Source organism: Peromyscus maniculatus, chromosome 3 (genome assembly GCF_049852395.1).
Source record: "Peromyscus maniculatus bairdii isolate BWxNUB_F1_BW_parent chromosome 3, HU_Pman_BW_mat_3.1, whole genome shotgun sequence".
NCBI classification, from domain to species: Eukaryota; Metazoa; Chordata; class Mammalia; order Rodentia; family Cricetidae; genus Peromyscus; species Peromyscus maniculatus.
This window is the reverse complement of record NC_134854.1, coordinates 65,774,476-65,789,456: the sequence shown is the minus strand read 5'-3', so window position 1 is coordinate 65,789,456 and position 14,981 is coordinate 65,774,476. Positions and strand designations below refer to the sequence as shown.

At 46.1% G+C, this 14,981-nt stretch overlaps 1 protein-coding gene and 1 pseudogene across 2 annotated transcripts; one reads left to right on the top strand and one right to left on the bottom strand.

Annotated features, from left to right (window-relative positions):
• Positions 1-3,030: 3,030 nt before the first annotated feature.
• Gimap4 (GTPase, IMAP family member 4) lies at positions 3,031-13,548 on the bottom strand. Of its 2 annotated transcripts, none has more exons than XM_006995442.4 (3): positions 13,359-13,548; positions 9,345-9,416; positions 3,031-4,757 (listed from the first exon to the last, which is right to left on the bottom strand). In XM_006995442.4, exons 1-3 carry the CDS (start codon positions 13,531-13,533, stop codon positions 3,826-3,828), a joined length of 1,179 nt encoding a protein of 392 aa, XP_006995504.3. In that variant the 5' UTR covers positions 13,534-13,548; the 3' UTR covers positions 3,031-3,825. The 2 variants fall into 2 exon arrangements, with proteins under 2 accessions (XP_006995504.3, XP_076422784.1); XM_076566669.1 differs by lacking the exon at positions 13,359-13,548 and adding an exon at positions 11,730-13,109.
• On the top strand, positions 10,248-11,875 carry LOC143272112 (transmembrane protein 35B-like; annotated as a pseudogene).
• Positions 13,549-14,981: the final 1,433 nt, after the last annotated feature.

Sequence of the window (14,981 nt, the reverse complement as noted above, 5' to 3'; positions counted from 1 at the left end):
ATGTAGGTTCTAGAGTCAGATGAACTCTTCAGACCACACTCTGTCTCTCTCCAGTGAGGCTTCTTGTCTTCAGGCTCTAAGAAGTCAACATAGAGGTCTCATCTAAGGTAAATCAATGTCAGTTCCTCAGCTCAGGAAGTATCCTTTGTGTTACAAGGGCTCTACAATTCCCTATGGCATGTGGGGACTGCTCCCCATCAGCCTAGACATATCACATTGATACCTCGAGATAATTCACTACAGTGGCCTGGCAATCAAAGGTGCTGATTTCGAAGTGACAGCGGGAGGTTCTGTGTCTGTTTGGGGCTAAGCTTAGCACCACGAGTCATGTTTCCCTTCCTTCCTACTCAGCATTCTTTGAAAGCAACTTCCAGCCTCTGAGTCACCAGGAGAAGCGAGAGAATACAGCCTTTATTACCGAGGCAAAGGAAATGCAGAAACCCACAGGACTTCTGCTTATGTTCTAGGTCGTACGGCTGCCGCCAGCCACAGGAAACCCTGTGGAATGCAGCCCACAAATGTGGACACTCTGCTTTCTAGGCAACAGTGTGGGTCTGCGAATAAGGAAGGAGCAAAAGGTGGTAAGGACAGAAGACTAGTAGTACAATGGATGCCCAGCCGGTGACTCAGCTCCGCCCCTCACTCTGGAGCCAGCTGCAGCCTCCTTCTGCGGCCTCTTAACCGCTGTAGTCTTGTTAATTCTACGCAGCGGCCAAGGATGGGTCAAGAAATTAACCGTCAGAGTGAGTCTGCTTCCGCACCACACAGAGCTTGTACCCGGCCAGACTCCTACAGAGACACCCTGGGTAGAGAGAAATGAATCAAACCTAGAGAAGCTAAAGGGGTGTGGGTTCTTGAAATAAGGAAATGCACACAGAGCCACCCCGCATTGAGTGAGAAGAGCTGAAGGCCCTGTGGGCTTTTTAGTTCCTGGAGCAACACCCGGAAAGACTGGATTTTAGGTACATGTTTGTTTAATTTATTCTGTGGCTCTAGCCTTTGGATCCTTTCCTTGTGGTTCAAGGGCTGTTCCTATACTGACCGCCTACAGACCCGCTGTATCCGCTGTTAGCTCCTAGTGAGGGAAGCTGGTGGGGTTAGTGAGAGTAACTGGAAAAGCCCTAATAGAGGCAGTCCATTCTAAACAAAACGCTCTCACGAAGAAGGCTGCCATCTTCTGTTAAATCTGCATCAATGTTTTACATTAATGTTAGAAGATGATCACTACTGTATACTTTCTGTCTTTTTAAGAAGTGAACACTGCATTTCACAAAAACATCCAGGATTTGTCATATACATTCACCAGGTACCCGGAAGTTGTTGAAATATCAAGTGTGGGCCAAGATCTGATAATGCACTGTCCAAACACATCCCCAGGTATGACTGATGTGGCATTTCTGTACCATTTCTAATGTCTACACTGAGACTGAGGTCCTGTGCTGGACAAAAGAAAAGGCATCTCCCCTGCTTCAAATAAACTAGAAAATAGCAGGACATCAGAGACACACTCCCTAGGGGGTCTGTGAGAACTGGATAAACACAAAGGACCAAATCAGCAAGGGAGAGGATCATTTTACCCACTTGATTGCTCTGCCTAGCACGTGACTCGTGACTCGACTCTCCAGTCATTAATGAGAGTCCACAGCAGGGACCCACAGCCATCCTGTGCTTAAGTATCTCACTCTTTTTACCTGCATGAAAAGTACCCCAGAAAGGGCCAGCACAGTGAGACCATGAAAGATTGCACCTGCCGGAAGGCCTTCACTGGGGCCTACAAAATGGAAAGAGAAAGAAAACGTGTTCCCTTTTTCTTCTCACCAGGGACCCAAAGGGAGAGCAGTCCGGTCTCTGCTTTTGAAAAGTAAAAATATAAGCAGGAAATGGGGTTCAGTGGTTTCCCCGGCCGGCCCAGGAACAGGGCAGAGCCAGAGCTAAACTTTCTGAGCAAGGGGACATTGAAGAGTTTCTCACGGTAGGGTTACCGCCTCTCTCCCAGCAGGATTCTTGCCACACTTCCCATCTGGCACCAACCAAAATTGCACATTTTAAAGTGTTCAACCAGCCAAAGATTTTGCTTTGTGACTTGATGGGACATCTTTCTTCTATAATAAAAACGAAAGTACTTAGGAGCCAGGTGTGGTGACACATGTCTTTAGTCCCAGCACATGGGATGCAGGGGCAGGTAGATACTGAGTTCAAGGCCAGCCTGGTCTACAGAGTGAGTTCCAGGACAGCCAGGGATACCCAGAGAAACCCTATCTCGAAAAACAAACAAAATTTAAAAAAATATATATGTAGTGTTTTCCTCAAACTCCCCATAACTGAAGCACTGCCGTGTAACATTTCCTTGGTGAGCATTTGGACACGTAGACTTCTGAGACCTTATGCTACACTAGGATTTTACTCTGCTTTGTTAAGAGTTGGGGTAACAGGTATCCGAGGCTTCCTCACAGACGGTGTATGAAAACCTGCAAGATCCAAATTTCAATGAGAGACTCTGTCTCAAACAAAGCAGGGAGGGTCTGTGAAAAGGCTCTGTGGGTGAGGTGGTCCTCTACCAAGAGACTGTGAAAAGCCTCTGTGGGTGAGGTGGTCCTCTACCAAGAGACTGTGAAAAGCCTCTGTGGGTGAGGTGGTCCTCTACCAAGAGACTGTGAAAAGGCTCTGTGTTAAGGTGGTCCTCTACCAAGAGAGGGTCTGTGAAAAGGCTCTGTGGTAAGGTGATCCTCTACCAAGTTTGAGGATTTGAGGTTGGTCCCAGAGACCCACATGGTGGAAGAGAACAAACTCCCTCAACTTGTCCTCTGACCACACACAAACGTGCATGCACACATACACACACATATACTTATATGCACATGCACCCACATGCATAAGAAAACAAAACAGAAGATGAGGAGATGCCACGATGATAGATTAAGTCTGGCTGGAAAAAACACTTTAAACTTTTACCAGTAAAACAAAATTCATCTCTGTGCTATAACAGCAGCACCATCCTCCAAGACAAAACAGATTCCAATTCTGAACAAGTATGAAGCAGCTGAAAAGTTTATTGTAACTATAATAAGCAAATTAGCTGGGTGGGGCAGAAGCAGAACAAGCTAGATGTATTGGGGTACGGGGTGGGGTTGGGGCAGTCAGATCATTTCCCAAGGAGAGAGCTGACTTCATCAAACAGGTTAGAAGGTTGATGAGAGCTTCTAGAGGCAGGCACACTCGAACGCAGCCAACACTGTAAATCGTCTGTGAAGTTGCTAATTTGTGCTCATCCTGAACTACTGGACTTGGGAGATTTGCCTTGTCTTCAAAGGGCAGATAGGGACCAATTTGAGGCTCCTTACGAACATGTAATAAAACAAACCGACATTCACTGAGAACTATACAGCCATCTATTTCTGTCTGAAGATTACCTCATGCAAAGCACTGAACTTCCTAATAAAACACAGAAGACTGTTGTCCAGAAAGTGAGCAGCAATGTGTAGAAGCTGCAGGTGAAGACCATTGTCAAGAATCCGGAGAAGGAAGAGTGGGTACATCTCATAGTCATCTTCTGGGGGCTCCTGGGTGGCTTGCTCTGAGGAAGAACACAGGGGTGGCAAGCACTCATCCATTCTGCCTTGGAGTTTCACAGATTGAGGATGGGTCAGTTTTTGGATAAGTCAATTGAACATCTAGCAACTGCCAAAGGCAACCAATAGTTCATTCCTTAGTCCTGGAAGATGGAAGCTAAAGCATTTGGACATTGAGGAGTGAGTCCTGCAGGGCAGGGTTTGGGGGACAGGGATGCAGAAAATAGGGGATGAGGTATAGTCTTATAGCCTAGGTCTAATCATCTTGCATAAAATGATTGAAGACAAATTGAGCAACCTCCCATGCTTTCATGATTAATTCAAGTATCGTATTTTGGTGCTCAACTTCCTGCCTAGCATTTTGCTTCCTCTCTGCATAGTAGGCCTCTGCTCTGGTGAATTCCCTCTCCATTTGAGCCTTTCTCCTTTCCCTCTCCAGCTGATCTCTCAGATCTCTAATCTGTTCTTCATACTCATGTATTATCCTTTCTCGCTCTCTCTCGAACTCCTCCCTGTAACGCTCTTGCTTCTCCCGGGTTTGTTTCTGAATCTCTTCCTCAGCACTTTTGTACATCTTGTTGGTAAAGCATCTTCCATCATTTTCCATCACCATGCACTGGACCAAGGTCAACAGCTGTGTCCTCTGGTCCTTCTGTTCAGCTCCTGATGCTTTGTTGTTGAACAAACAGTAGCGATCCTCGAACTTACGGATCAGCTCTTTAAGGAATTCAGGAGCCGTCTTTAAGTACTCCTGGAAATCAGTGTCTTCCAGGTCATCCTTCCTGGTGAGCAAGAGAATCATGAATCTTCTAGCCTTCTTTCCAAACATGTTCAGAATCTTCTGTGTAGCCTTATGGTCTTCCGCAGTGTAGCGCCCCAATGGGACCACCAGGAGCAGAGCATGAGGCCCTGGGGCGGTCAGGGCAACACACCTTGCTATCTCTTTTCTTGTGTCAACATCTGGTACCTCAGTGTCAAAAACACCAGGCGTATCCACGACAACGACCTCTCTCCCATCCCAGGTGCTCACCCTTTTCTCACAGACCTTGGTGATGGATTTTGGAGAAATGCCCGAAGGAAACACTTTCTCTCCAAGGATGTTGTTCCCTGTTGCACTTTTTCCTGCTCCAGTTTTTCCCAGTAAGACAATTCTCAGTTGGGAATTTTCCTGGTCTTGGTTTCCGAACCCTAGAACATCAAAGAAACAAAATTCAGTGCAGACTGGGCCCCCAGCAGTTAAGCCCATAGAGTCCCATCATCCCGTGCCTGCTCTCCTGCTGCTCCACTCACAGGGGCTCCCCCTTGCTGTCACCTCTGCCCCCCAGGGTCTGCAAACAGCCTCTGGGTCTAAATGACCATCTGGAAGGACTGGACAACCAGGAGCTCCAGCAAGTGCCTCCCTTGGTCTCTCCTCTTCGCTGCCTCTGGACGACAATCTTTTGAACTTCTCATTCTGACCCTTTGTGGCTCCCAAGCCCCCAGAGGAGAAATAAGAGTTTCAGAAAAGAACTGTGAGCTGCTCCCAACAGCCACCCCGCTAATGGAATCCAGGGCGGCACACAAAGTATGGGTTTGGGGCACCTATAGGGAAGGATGTATTTTGTTCTGATTTGTATTTAAAAATGACTTTTTCTTCTTCCAACTGAGAGCCAAGTAGGGGTGACATACAAGCTTTATGATATTTTCTCATAGTGACCTAGGCCATCTGCATATATGTTACAGTTGTGTAGCTTGGTTTCTTCCGGGGCTTCTTTAACAGTGGGAACAAGGGCTGTCTCCAACTCTTTAACTGGCTTTTGGGACCCTACTCCTCATACTGGGTCACCTTGCTCAGCCTTAGTACATGGAGAGGTGCTTAGCGTTACTGCAACTTGATATGCCATGTTTTATTGATACTCATGGGAGAACTGCCCATGAAGATGGAAGAGGAGGAGATTTGGAGGTGGGGGCAGCATGGTGGGGAGGAGGTGACTGGGAGGGAGGATGGGAGAAGGCTGCGGTTGTGATGTAAAATAAATAGATGAATAAAAATAAAAATAAAGACTCAGGAGAAAAAAAGACAGTTCCCCATGTGTGGAAAACAAAATCCCAGGGTGAAAGAAAGAATATTACTCGAACACTGTCTGAGATGATCTAAGACAAGATGTGAGGGTCGTTCCCATCAGCGTTTACCGAGCTGCACAGTGGAGTGCCACATCTGAAAGGTTCTTGTGGGCATTGGTTTCTTGGCCATAGGAAGGAAGAATGGGAAAAAGCACCAATCATAGCTCCTGTGCCACAATTAGCCAGTGTTGATACCGTGTGATGATGATCCCTGCGTAGATTGCAATACATACCCCAACCCTTCCCATCCCAGAATCCCTTCCTCTTTGGGATGGAGATTTTCAGCTTTTCCCAGTAAAATATAGCCGGTGGGTCTGGATCTGGAGGACACTATGACACTAGTGACACTATGACACACATAGTGGAGGACACTCTGCTCTGGAGGACCAGGAAGCAAAACTTCCAAGAGCTCTTAAGCAACGTGGCCTGTCTGCTCCTTTGGCTCCTCTACGGCTGCCAGGTGAAGACACCTGGACTAGCTTGTTGGACAGCAGCAGCCATGAGGGGACACATTGCGAACCCTAATAAAAGTGGCCTGAAGATCAGAGGACAGAACAAGCCATGAATTAAACACAGAAGCCAGGCAGTGGTGGCACACACCTTGAATCCTCAGGAGGCAGAGATCCATCTGGATCTCTGTGAGTTCAAAGCCACCCTGGATTGCATGAGATTGATTCAGTCTAGGAAGGAAACAGATCCAGGCAGTGGTGGCACACACCCTTAATCCCAGTACTTGGGAATCACACGTCTTTAATGCCAGCACTAAGAATAAACTAATATGGCTGGGCAGAGAAAGGTATATAAGGTATGAGGAGACAGGAACTAGAGCCTTTTGGCTTGGCCTTTCATGAGAGAGCATTTTGGCTTGGTTTTTCATGAGAGTCTTTGAGCTGGGGACACAAAAGCAAACAGTCAGGCTCTCTTTTGGCTGGAGCTTTTTGGCTTAGGCTTTTGACTAAGTTCTTTCAGCTGAGTCTTTTTCGGCTGAAGACTCAGAAGCAAACAGAGGATTCGTGGAGTTGGCGAGGTGAGACATGGCTGTGACTTGTTCCTCTGTCTCTCTGATGTTTCAACATTTACCCTAATATCTGGCTCAAAAGTTTTTTTTTTTTTTTTATTAATAAGACCTTTTAAAAATAGAGCAAACAGCCAGGCAAGATCCCCACCACCCTGGCCTGTCCAAGAGCTAGATGACTACACCCAAGCTTCTTTAGACCACAGGCTGTGACCCCCATGTGGGGCCACAAAGCTGAACATGTGGAGGAGGAGAAAAAGTTGGCAACAGTAAGGGATTCTGAACACACAACGACTAAAACTGATTTTGAAATCAAAGGAGTAATGAATCTGTAATGTCTCTGACCGCACTTCCCTGTGTTCTATGATGAAACAGCAACCTTAGTTCTGACCAAAAAACACCAATCCTTTGTCTTGCTCATATCATGCAACTCCAATAAACACTGCCCAAAACACCGTGACTCAGATTCGAGACTATTGCCACCTTCTATTATGGACTTAGTGAATGCAGTTCTTACAATTGATTTTTGTAAAATTAAAATATCAATTGACCCTGAAAAGTGTTTGAGATGTTCTATCCTGCAGTATCAAATATTCATTCAAGACTTATGTATACAAAACAAAACCCAAGCATATCCACCTCACTAGTGTGCAAATATGCGTTTTTTTGAAGTTGAAGAAAAACAATACATTCATTAATTTTAATTTTCTTATTTACTTTCTTTGTACATGCCATACACTTCTTCAGTGTTGTCAAGGACTAGTTGTTCAACACAACTTGTACATAGTAATAGTGTGCGATGCAGGTACTCACAATAGTTAACATCTCTATTGCTCACAAAACTACATTTGGTGGTGAAAACACTTAAAATCTATGTTCTTATCAACTGTAAAATATAGTATTAAGTACGTTCACTATGTTATGTAACAGGTCTCCAGAATGTATTCATCCTATCTAACTAAAACTCCTCACAATATGAACAGGGCAAATATGCTTTAATCTTTCAGAAACAGTAAATTGTGTGTGTGTGTGTACCAAAAATTCATTTCAATTTTCTTATGTTTGACTTGTAACCTATTTTATATGCCTATGTACCTAGGGTCACATAAACATTTCTTGAGGAAAAAGTAGCAGTGAGGGGGAAAGTTTAATAAGGCCTGAAGTACACACATCTGCAAATCTATCAAGATACTGACAGGGAACCACTAGCTTGTCAGAGGTACATGAATGACAGATCTGTGAGCCTATCGGGACTCTAACATGGAACCAGTAGCTTGCCACAAGCACATGAGTGAGTACCCAACTTATCAGATGTGGTTCAGACCCCAGGAATGCCTGACAGACTCACAGCATCTGGAGCCAAAGAAATAGGTAATGTTTTATGCTACTGCATTGTAAGGTAGTTTGATATACCAGCAGAATCTCAACTGACATAGTGAACATGGTGGACAGAGGAACTGGAGTGCTCAGTGACACACTGATTCAGTTGTTGGGGAGAATGAGGACCCTGGGAGAAGGGACCCAAATGGGGGATCAATTATCTGCACATTGTTCTCTCCCAATCCTCCTTTAGCACAGGGAGCCTTTCTGCTATGTTCATATTGTAGGAAGAAGGAAGGAAGACACTGTGCTTAAGTCAGGCATGGTGGTTCACTCATACCTGTCAGCGGGACTGGGGAGACAAGAGCAGGATGGCCGTTACAAGCTATTGTGGAATATTATTTTAACATGTTACATTTGTTTGTGCTGTGGAACATTTGCTTAATGATGCAAACATGTGTTGCATCCTTTTAGGTTGCATTTGTTTAACTCTGTGAAGCTGTATTACTTTGCCTGTCTAAAACACCTGATGGTCTAATAAAGAGCTGAATGGCCAATAGCGAGGCAGGAGAAAGGATAGGCGGGGCTGGCAGGCAGAGAGAATAAATAGGAGGAGAAATCTGGAGGGGAAAAAAGGAGAAAGAACAAAAGAACAAAGAGAGGAGGAGGCTAAGGGCCAGCCACCCAGCCACCCAGCCACCCAGCCACCCAGCCAGCCATGGAGTAAGAGAGAAAGTAAGATTACAGAAGTAAGAAAAGGAAAAATTCCAGAGGCAAAAGATAGATGGCTTAATTTAAAGTTAGGAAAAGCTGAGAAGAGGAAGCAGGGCTAAGGCCAGGCATGTATAAGCAAGAATGAGCCTCTGTGTGTGATTTATTTGGGAGCTGCGTAGCGGGCCCCCAAAGAGTAAAGAGCAACAACAATAACAACAACAACAACAACAGGAGGCTGCAAGCTGGCCTAGGCCACAGTGTGAAAGCCTGTGTCAACACAAACAAGGGGGGAACAGAAAGGAGGGAGGGAGGGCCAAGGTCTGGACCAGTGAGAGGCCATTAGGTTTCTCCTGCTTAGCTTGATGGGCACGTCCTACAAAGAGAGCAGGAAGAATCAAGAGACCCCGCAGAGCCGGGCACTATGAGGACAGCAGCCGGAAATACTTTGCTCCTGCTATGTGGGGGCTGATGGTGAAAACAGGAGGGACTCCACCCCCACCCCGCCCCCCACCCCACCACCTGCCTTCTCACTTCTCCTGCAGCTCAGCCACCCCCACCTCCCCACCCCCACCCCCACCCCAGCCCTATCCCACCCCCAACCCCCGCACCCCAGCTCCGCTCACCATAGCTGGTCCTTGGCTTTCCTGGGACAGACCCCACACCATGGTACTGGGCTGCCATTGCAGCTTGACTCCCTGCAGATAAAGAAACAGCCATAGCATTTTGGAACGCTGCCTCCTGAAGCCAACACTAAAGTTTTGGTCATAAACTCCAGACTTTCATGTCTCCTGCCCCATACCCAAAACTCACCTCAACACTCTATTTTCAGGATGCTCTTTTTTTTTTTTTTTTTTTTTTTTTTTTTTTTTACACAAACTCATATACTTCCAGGACCTCCTGTGCTTGTCCTGGCCCCCATCTTCTCTCAAGCTAGTGAGTGAGTGCTGTGGTGCCTTTTACAAGATGTTCCTTCCGGGTTCCAAACTTCTGGCTCAGCATCTCATTGTGGCTTTCACTCTTTCCTAGACATCTCTAACAAAGATGGCCAGGATAGAACCCTTGATGACTCCCCAACCCCAGGCATGGCTCCTTGTCTCGGTGAATGGCAGCCAGGGCAGCCTGTGGCTCGTGCCGGACCTTGGGCTCCACTGCTACAGCCTTTGCTTTCTGCCTTTCGTCAGCCCATCGTGAAATCTTAATGGCTCTCCTTCCAGAAATCTTATTGTCTCTTTGTCTCTACCTTCATGCTGATCAAATCCACTGCCATTTGCTGTCAGGGTAACAGGCTGGTTTCCAATCATCCCACCCTGGGTCCCTCTTACTCTGCCAGCAAGTGTCATTTTAAAAATAAAATGGCAGCCAGGCTTGTGGCACAGGCCTTTAATCCCAGCACTCGGGAGGCAGAGCCAGGCAGATCTCTGTGAGTTCGAGGCCAACCAAGTCTACAGAGCAAGATCCACGACAGGCACCAAATCTACACGGAGAAACCCTGTCTCCAAAAACAAAAAAATAAAAAATTCAGTAAGATGGCGGAGGGCAACTGCAGTAGCCCGACAGGGAGGGAGGGAGAGGCCGCCACTGCTATGGCACTTGTGCTGGACATGCTGTGTCTCCTGCTCAGAGTCGCTCACTGGGGCTGCCAAGCTCTTACAGAACTCTTGCCCCCCATACCCCACCACAAGAACTGGAAGCCTTGTTCTAGCAGTTTGCTGATGTGTTTCCATTAACGTTGTTTGGCTAGCAGCCAGATCCTATAAACTACCAAACTGCTGTGGGCTGGCTGGAACTGCTGGCCGGGTTGCTGCTGGTCATGGGTCCACCTGTGCCACAAGAGATCAGTAACCAGTTCTTGATCCTGCTCTTGATGGGAGCCATCTTCACTTTGGTGGCTCTGAAAGTGTCACTGAGGACCTACATCCTAGCCACTGTCTGTTTGGGGCTGGTGCTGCTGCTGGACACCTGTCAGTTCTTAGCTGGAACTAAGAAGGCGGTCCGATGCCCTAGCGAGAAGATCCCCAGTGCACTCCAGAGGCCTGGGAACGGAGTCCTTATTCAGTGCATTTACCACAGCAGAAACAGGTGCCGCACATTGTCTACCACTTTGCCGGGCCCACAGTCATTCAGTGTAAAAGAGATACCTTGTCTAGGTCCAATCTCCCTTCATAACTCTGTTGCTCTGTTTTGAGGGGGTATTAACATCCTTCATGTCATGTGAAAACAGGAAATAAGCAGAAAAGAAACTAAAACCACTCCAAATTCTAATAACCCATAAATAATCATTTCATTTGGTGTAACTGTACCTCTTGACAGTTTCTATGATTGTATATAAATTAATTTTTTTAATGAAAGGGAAACAGTACAGCCTACTTTAGTGTCTACTATTAAGATCTGGTGTTCTGCTGGGCGGTAGTGATGCACACCTTTAGGCCCAACAATCACTAGGCAGAGGCAGGTGCATCTCAATGAGTTCAAGCCCAGCCTGGTCTGAAGAACAAGTTCCAGGACAGCGACAGCTACACAGAGAAACCCTGTCTCAAAAAAACAAAAAACAAAAAACAAAAAACAAACAAACAAACAAAAAACCCCAGAACAAAACAAAATTAAACAAAGACCACTTTCACATTCCTCTTTCCTTTTTCCTTTATCAGTGTTAATGGCTTTAAGCACTCTCTTCTAGGAATGCCTGGACCTGAGGAAGACTAGGTGGCTGAGATGCTAAGAACACTTGCTGCTTTTGCCAAGGGCCAGGGCTCAGTTTCCAGCACCCACATGGCAGCTCACAACTGTCTCTAACTCCAGTTTCAGAGGATCTGATGGGCCTTCCAACCTCCTGGAGAACCACACATGCACATGGTACATGTATGTATATGTATGTATGTATGTATGTATATACAATACATTTACATGAAAGCAAAACACTTACACACATAAAATAAAAATATTTTAAGGAAAAAAATAAAATTGCATTTTACTTTTCTTACTTGAATTCCCTAGTGGCTTTTGTGTACCTTTAGAAGATGGTTTGAACTAGAGGAAAGGTCCGGAAGTCCCTGCATGATCATCTTTCTCTGAAGACACTGACCTCTCCTATGTTCCCAGGGTCCTCTCATCTCCTAAGCCTCTTCAGAACTTCCCCTCCCTGGGGGCTGCTTAGCCCCTGCTTCCAGAGAGGCCCTGTCCAACCTCTCTGCTGCAGCTGCACTGGCCCCAGATGCAGGCCTTGCAGGTCGCTTGCTCTTGCTGTAACTGCATAGCCGCCTTTCTTCATCGAGGACAGGGTTGTAACATGAGATGATCCTCTAACATTTACTCTCTCCTCTTAGACTATACGACAGGAAACTTCCTGGGGACAGGCACAGCACTGAACAAAGGGTGGGTCTCGGTTCACTAAATAAGCAAATTAACTGTCTTGGTTCTTTGCCTCCCTCTGATCGACAGTGACCTGTGCATATAGCAATCACTTCCTTGTTATCCAATACACAGACATGAAGAAACACTCAGCTCGTTTTGAATGCGTCCTTTATCTATTACCCATGAAATTTTTGAGAAACCTGGAGCTGACTGTTTCCAGGACAGGCTGGAATGTTCCTTCTTATGGACAGAGTCTCCACACAGAGAGCCATCAATTACAGACGTGAAGCAGAAAGCCAGATGCTTGTTTTGAAAGAGGCTCATTCCTTTCTGTCTGAGGACTGGGTGGGTAGAAGACAGCCTCTCATAGACGAGAAAGGGAAACCATTTGACTCTTAACAGAGTTGATACTGGTGATTCGAGGAGACCTGGAAGCAGCCATGTAAAATTTCTCAAGACTTTGGGGGGTGGTGTCTTCAGACCCAATTCATTTGTCTACCCAGGACCTGTGCTTCTGTGGGTGCTGATTTCATTGACTAAGTCCTCCTCCCTCAGCCTAGAACACACATCCATTACTGGCTTCAGAACTTAGTCACAATGAGTGTAACTTAGAGCTCAACTCTTCCATGAACCTAGGAAAGAATGGTTCCCCACAAGGCAGCTTCCCTGGGGAGCAGCTTGAGGGAAAAAGGTAACAGCCAGTGAGGCCCCTGACCTGTATGCCAGCTTGGATGAGGACACATGCCATGCATGTTAGGGACCCTCATCCCTACCTTCTTCTCTCCTTCTCCCACCAAACTAATTCATCCATTCTCTCTCTGAAAGAGTCAAGTTAAACATTTTTTGACCATTGAAGGTATACTTTCTCCATAAGAAAAGTATCCTTTTGGGCAGTGGTGGCGAAAGCCTTTAATCTTAATCCCAGCACACGGAGGCAGAAGCAGGCAGATCTCTGTGAGACCAAGGCCAGTCTGGGCTACAGAGCTAGTTCTAGGACAGCTAGGGCTGTTGTATAGAGAGACCCTCTCTCTAAAAGCAAAACAAAACAAAAAAAAAAGGAAGAAAGAAAGAAAAAGAAAAAGAAAGTATCCTTGAGGCAACGGACCCTGAAGCATACATGAATTTGTAAGACTCAGCAGCCTTCACCACGGATTACAGCCTAAAATTAGCAGGCAGGAAACAGGGACCAATAAGTACGATTTCCAAGGGCAAGTCTGCCAGGAGGTTACAGGACACAGCCTACAGAGCAGCCCCCTCCTCACCAAATTCAGCACTCCCAGTCTCACCTGAAAATCTGGGTCCTGTGGCCTCCTCTGATTTCACAGCATTGCTGAAGCCAGAAGAGAGCAGCAGAGAGGAAGTGGGGGAGGAGCCCTGGAAACCAGAGTAGTCAAGGGACCCACCCTTCTTCCTAGCTAGCTGCACAGCAGAACTTTCTGAGGTCCTGTTATTCTGTGGCATCTAATATAGAACCTATGGGCCCCTGGGAGCTACTGGACACTTGGGATGTGATAAATCAAGTGAGAAACAAAGTATTTCATGGTTATCAGTCACTTTTCCCATCACTGGGACTTTTGTTGACTACATACGATTCATCTTAATAAACAATGGGCCGTCTGCTCCTGTTTGGCGGAAAGTTCTGTAAATATGACTGACAATGAGTCGGTTGGCAGTGATACTGAATCTCCTGTGTGCTAACTTACTTAAGAAATGGGGAGGGGTTCCTGTCAATAGCCTATCGTAGAATCTACTTTCAATTTGGGTATTTACATATTTTATACTTCATATAGTTCATGATATGGTTGGGTTTCAATGGGACATCTATATCATACCTCCTCCCCTCCACGCCCAGAGATCACTGCAGACGAGGGCATGGGAAGACTGGAGGCAATGGACATGTGCAGGAAAACAGAATGTGCTGGATATGACAAGGCCATTTTGGGGGAGACAGAGGACATAAAGTTGGGAGGAGAGGAGAGGGCTGAAGGAATTAGAGGGGAGGGTAATGGGGGTAGAACTGATCTAAACTCATTATGTGAACATATAAAATAACAATATAAGATTATCAGCTACCAGTTTTCTCCTTGTCCAATCTGTTCTTCTCTCCCTTTCTCTATATTCTGCCTACTTTGGGGATGACTCTTGTGTGATCTCCCTTTTCTTTCTTCGTGTTGACTTACTTAGGACAACCCTTTTTCGGTGGTTGCCTCAGGGTCCATGCATAACTCGTCAGCTTACAATAGTCTCCTTTCAAAATCTATTCAACCTTTCCACATATATAGAGGGAGATCCTCACATCTCCACACCATGATTATCATAAAACCTGCCATCTGCATGTTTTATAAACCCAGGGGACCACCGGCTCTGGGTAGTTACTCTGGCAGAGGTCAGCAGGAAGAGTTTAGGTTTTGGATCCCTAACACAATGAACACGAGTGATGTGGGGGCAGGGGTAGGAGTATTGAGTCAGATTAGGAAAAATTCCGACCTTCAGGAAAGTCTATTATTCAGTAACTTGGATTCCTCAGGTTCACCTGTGAAATCTGGTAACGACACAGAATCACCAAGCAACCAGGTGGGTGCTGAGATAGGCCCTGACAAAGTGCATTCTTCACCACGGGCCTTCTAAAGTCTCCTCTCGGGTTCCATGTACTGTACTGTGCACAGAAGGGGCCCAGGAATGTGGAGTCTTCAGTAATTGGGATGCTGGGAGCAGAAATGTCCAGACACAAAACTGTCATTTTTCTTCAATCTGCAGACTCCCTTCTCAAATCATACAAATATTGTGTCCAGCTCATTTGAAATTTTACAAATTTTACAAAGAGACCAGAGGGTGATTTTTCATTACAATTCTTGAGAATTTGTGGACTCAACAGCTCATGTCAGCCCATTTCCCAGAAGCCTCTCTTA

Coding starts and splice junctions, on each gene's coding strand:
- Gimap4 (XM_006995442.4), bottom strand. CDS start 13,533: ATGCCACAGAATAACAGGACCTCAGAAAGTTCTGCTGTGCAGCTAGCT. Junction 9,417..13,358: donor CACAGGACCCAGATTTTCAG/GTGAGACTGGGA, acceptor CTTTATCTGCAG/GGAGTCAAGCTGCAATGGCA. Junction 4,758..9,344: donor AAAGCCAAGGACCAGCTATG/GTGAGCGGAGCT, acceptor TTGATGTTCTAG/GGTTCGGAAACCAAGACCAG.